The 4,690-nt window shown below is 35.3% G+C and overlaps 1 protein-coding gene across 1 annotated transcript; it reads left to right on the top strand.

The window, feature by feature from the left end:
* The first annotated feature begins 580 nt into the window (after positions 1-580).
* On the top strand, positions 581-3,217 carry LOC113318708 (eukaryotic translation initiation factor 3 subunit G-like). Its single transcript, XM_026566927.1, has 2 exons — positions 581-1,066; positions 2,484-3,217. The coding sequence occupies exons 1-2, from the start codon at positions 700-702 to the stop codon at positions 3,005-3,007; spliced, it is 891 nt and encodes a 296-aa protein (XP_026422712.1). The 5' UTR covers positions 581-699; the 3' UTR covers positions 3,008-3,217.
* Positions 3,218-4,690: the final 1,473 nt, after the last annotated feature.

The following is a 4,690-nucleotide window of genomic DNA, read 5'->3' as shown; positions in this document are numbered from 1 at the left end:
TATGATTTATCCTTAATTAGGGTATGACAGTATAACAAAATTTGATCAAAAAGAATTGATTTTCAAAATCATGAGTCCAGCATCTCTGATTACATCAAATGGTTTATTTGAACCAATCACTAATGAAGAAACTTGAATTATTTATTAATTCTTTACGGTATAATCACGAACTGTGAGTGATTATAGATATCTCAATTCCTTTATATGAACTCCTCTCTACGTATTTTTCCCGTGAAACCCTAAATACAACTTTTTTTCTCATATAATTATTTGTTTATTTGTGTTTGTCCAGGTTGTATTTTGTCAAAACATATTTGTATGATTTGGATTATATTTAACTAAAACATGGGTTGTATTTAATCACTGCCTTTAGAATTATGCAAAATTATCTTTGCTAGAGTGATTTTAGCAATTCCGGAAGCATTTTGCATTGCTTCGTGACATTAACCGAGGGTACTTCCCGATTGCTCGCGTGTTACAATTTTGCTGGATCGTTTGGATGAAAGGCCGACGTAAGACAGGCACCCAATTTAGGCCCAATACAAACTTAAGGTTTAGAAGAAATTTGCTCGCAAACAGGATTGCTTCTTTATCTAACCCTAGAAAAAAACTCGCCCTAAAAGAAATCGAATAACCCAAACGAGCGACGGAGCAAAACCCTAAGTTTGATATCTCTGTGTCTCCTGATTATCCGTCACCATGGGGATAGATACGATGCAAAGACCAGGTTCAGCAACACAGAAACCACCAAACAAGGTTCGTTGGGGTGAATTAGAAGAAGATGATGGAGAAGATCTTGATTTTCTTTTACCACCACCAGTAGTAACAGGACCAGATGAAAATGGTATTAAGAAAATTACTGAATATAAGTTTAATGATGATGGTAATAAGGTTAAGATTACAACAACAATTCGGATCCGGAAGCTTGCTAAAGCTAGATTAACTAAAGCTGCTATTGAACGTCGTTCTTGGCCTAAGTTTGGTGATGCTGTTCATGAAGATGTTGGTGCTAGACTTACTATGGTTTCTACTGAAGAGATTCTCCTTGAAAGGCCTAGACCTCCAGGTTCGTTTTCCTCTTTTTATTTTAAGCTTCTATCATTTTTTTGTACTGTTTACTGAAAATCCTTACCTCATCTCAATTGTTGAGAACCATAAAATAAAATAAAAACCTGACTAGTGAAGATATGCATTAAAATCGACAGGCACTATATTGCAGCTCCCTCATTTAGGGAGGTAATGACCTTGTTCCTTATTAGGAGGGGTATCATCAGTGGGGTTACATTAAAAATTGAGCAATGTGCAGGGCTGCTAGCTTTATTTAGGGTATCATTTAAGAGCTGGGTCTGTCGGATTTGAACTATATAGGAATCCCCTGTACTTGGTCTAACAATAGAATAGGAAACAAAGACATAAGGGAGGGAATTGATGGAACCCTTGCTAATCAGCAATTGTATCACAACTTTCCTGATGCTGCTGCTTTTCACTTGACTAGGGTTGCTTCTGACCATACTCCAAATCTCCGATGCTTTTAGATATGAGGGGCTGGGTGGAACACACAGATTTCAATATGTTTCGGCTAATGCATGCTAGGAATGATAATGATATTCTTTAAGACTTACCTGAATTAGCTCAAGAATTACATTTTCAAGAAGGTTTTTTGAAAATAAAGAGGTTATTCTTAAAATAATTTACAATGAAAATGAAAAACCAGGACTCCTAGTTTCTAGGAAGAGGATTGAAACTTGCAACAAGATTGAACACATTTACTGACATGATAGCCGTAACAGATATTGCCACATAAAAGCTTTGACCAATCATATTAGTAAATTGAGGGAAGATACGGGGCTCTGGATAGAAGATCGAAATCAGCTTGATATTTTTTTAATGAAACATTTCTCTTAGATTAGCACTTTTGTTGATATACATGCTTGATTTAATAATATCATGCCTGATGATAATTTTATTTGATGAAATTTTCCCGAGATAATTGCGAAAGCACATTCTAACCTACGAATATTTCTTTTATTCAATCTTTGTTATGATTTTGTTTGATATTTAAGTCTTTTTCTCTATCAGACTCACAAATTTCCTATGTAGTACTATCTGTGTAAGGCAAGTTAAGAAATAAAATGCTCACCCTATATCTAACTTTGAATATTTTTGACTTAGAGGCTGTTGTCGGGCTGGGTACTTATTTGGCTGAAAAAACTGAAACGTGTTACAACCTAAAACCATCTTTTTGTTTGTTATCAAATTGAGTTCCTTTTCCTTGCTGTGTGGCCTTGTTGGGTTTAAGCTTTGTAAATCTAGCTAATTGTATGATTAGTTTTGAAGGAACGGGTTTAAAATCTTGATAGGTTAAACCTTTTCAACGTTATTTTATATTTCTTCTGTACAGTTTCCTTATCTGTTTCACTTAATATTTTGTCTTATCATATAAACAAAATCATAGTTGCTAACATGGTAAGCACTAACATCAGGTAGCAAAGAAGACACCAAGCCTCTAGGAGATATATCAGCTACTCCAGGTGCTGTGCTTATGGTGTGCAGGACCTGTGGTAAGAAGGGTGATCACTGGACATCCAAGTGTCCTTACAAGGATCTTGCTGCCCCACCTGAGAGTTTCAGTGATAAGCCTCCTACAGCAGATACCGCCACATCTGGCACTTCCAAGTCAGGAACCTACATTCATCCTGGCCAGAGAGATGGGGCAAAACAACTCGGATCAGAGATGAGACCACGAAGAAATGAAGAAAACGCTGTTCGTGTCACAAACCTCTCGGAAGATACTCGTGAGCCTGACTTGCTTGAGCTCTTCCGTACTTTTGGTGCTGTCAGTCGTGTTTATGTGGCTGTAGATCAGAAGACTGGCATGAGCCGAGGATTTGGTTTTGTGAACTTTGTGAACAAGGAAGATGCTGAGAGGGCAATCAATAAGCTCAATGGATATGGTTATGACAATCTCATTCTCAGAGTCGAATGGGCGACTCCCAGGGCAAATTAGAATTAAAGGAGTCTTTGCTTCATTTTTGAATCTCAAAAATCACGCCAGAGTTGCAAGAGGGTGGATGTTATTTTTCTCCTTCTAGTACTATTTTATTTTGTTGTCTGTTATTAAGAGAGGCTTTAATACTTGAACTAGAGACGGGTTTATAATCACTTTCAGAGTATGATCCATTTGCTACTTTGTTTCTGTTATAAATCTTTAGACTCACCCTTCTGTTTTACATTTTATTTTTACATAGTTCTTCACGAAAAATATGGGTGTGAGCCTTCTAGATGGTTTAGAAGTTAAAGTCAAGGAATAAACTTGGGCAGGAGTTAGTTTTAAGAAACCAGGGGAGAGATCTTGGTGGATTTTCAGACCGTGTGGTTTTGGTAGATCAATTGTGAGTTGTGACTTGTGAGAAAGTCCAAAAAGAAGTGTGGAGCTCTTTTTCGTCAAAATTGCAAATAGCTTATTCTCTTCTTTGCCTGTTTAGGATTTGCCAAGTTTAGTTTCCTCTCATAATTATCTTTCAAATTCTACCGTTCTAACAATTGCATGATGATGTATAGCAATATAATTGAATATTTATTTAGTTAAGTGGCCAATTAACTGAGTTCACAATCATATCTCTAACTAATTTAGGATATGTTAATACAAAAAAGTTAATAACTCTTGAATACAAGTAGTATAATATAATTATGGTCGTAGCGATATTCTCTTGTAATTACATGTAAAATTTGACATTTGTCTAAATGAACTACTCGTAGTAGTCCGTTGTATTAATTAGCCTATTCCACGAATTGTAATGCTCTTAGAGAATTCGACTCGATTGCGCTATGCGTCGGGTTGTTTTTTAAGTATAATTCATATTCACATCGTTATAGGTGTACGATGACTCTAGGAAATCAACGGAATAGATTTGAGATGAAGTTTTCTAGGGCTTTTGATAACTAAAGATTAAACAACAATTTTAATCATTCATCCATGGACATGTTTAAGATTGGAGATGAATTTTTGCCAGTATTCTCAACTCATGGGTCACTTTTTTACTTATTCTTACCTTTCAATTTAAATCTAAATTACTTTTAATTCATAAAATCCCCCATTTACACATGTATTTGATTTAAATAACAACCTTTCGGTGGAACAAACTCTTTTTTGTCATCGTGATCTTAATATAAAATTATTAATTTAATTAGAAGTTTTTTTTTCTGTACAATCCGGTTTAGAAATTTTAGTCATGGTGAGATTCACAATCTGTCTTCGACAATGTAAAGTGATCATATATGTGATGCTATGGTTCATCTTGTACATAACCGTGTTCTCTTATCACTATTGATGCATAATACATGATATATCCTGTAGGCTGCCACAACGGTCCAAAATACATAGACATCTAAGACCTTACAATATGGCGTTCAACTCGTTTGTATGGATCAAAGCCTACCTTTGAGGTCGTCATCCGGTCAATTGTTCAGTAGCAATCAGCACTTATTCCTCTAGGTATACTTATCTTCCACTTCTCGAAAACTTAGAAGAAAAAAAATGAAAATCAATGCACTGGTAGACAACAAAATTAGGTGTAGATCCACAATTATGTGAATATCAAATTAAACATAAGAAAAACGATTCTTAACATAAAAAACAAAAAATGAAAACCAATGCATCGTTAGAGTTAACAAATTACCTGGAGTAGGC

The sequence above is a fragment of the Papaver somniferum genome, chromosome 10, assembly GCF_003573695.1.
Source record: "Papaver somniferum cultivar HN1 chromosome 10, ASM357369v1, whole genome shotgun sequence".
Taxonomy (NCBI): Eukaryota; Viridiplantae; Streptophyta; class Magnoliopsida; order Ranunculales; family Papaveraceae; genus Papaver; species Papaver somniferum.
Note: the sequence above shows the minus strand (reverse complement) of the source record. Positions and strands in the feature narration are given on the sequence as shown.

Excerpts from the sequence above, each read along its gene's own strand:
- LOC113318708 (XM_026566927.1), top strand. The coding sequence starts at position 700 with ATGGGGATAGATACGATGCAAAGACCAGGTTCAGCAACACAGAAACCA. Across the intron at positions 1,067-2,483 it reads TGAAAGGCCTAGACCTCCAG|GTAGCAAAGAAGACACCAAG; the intron begins GTTCGTTTTCCT and ends CACTAACATCAG.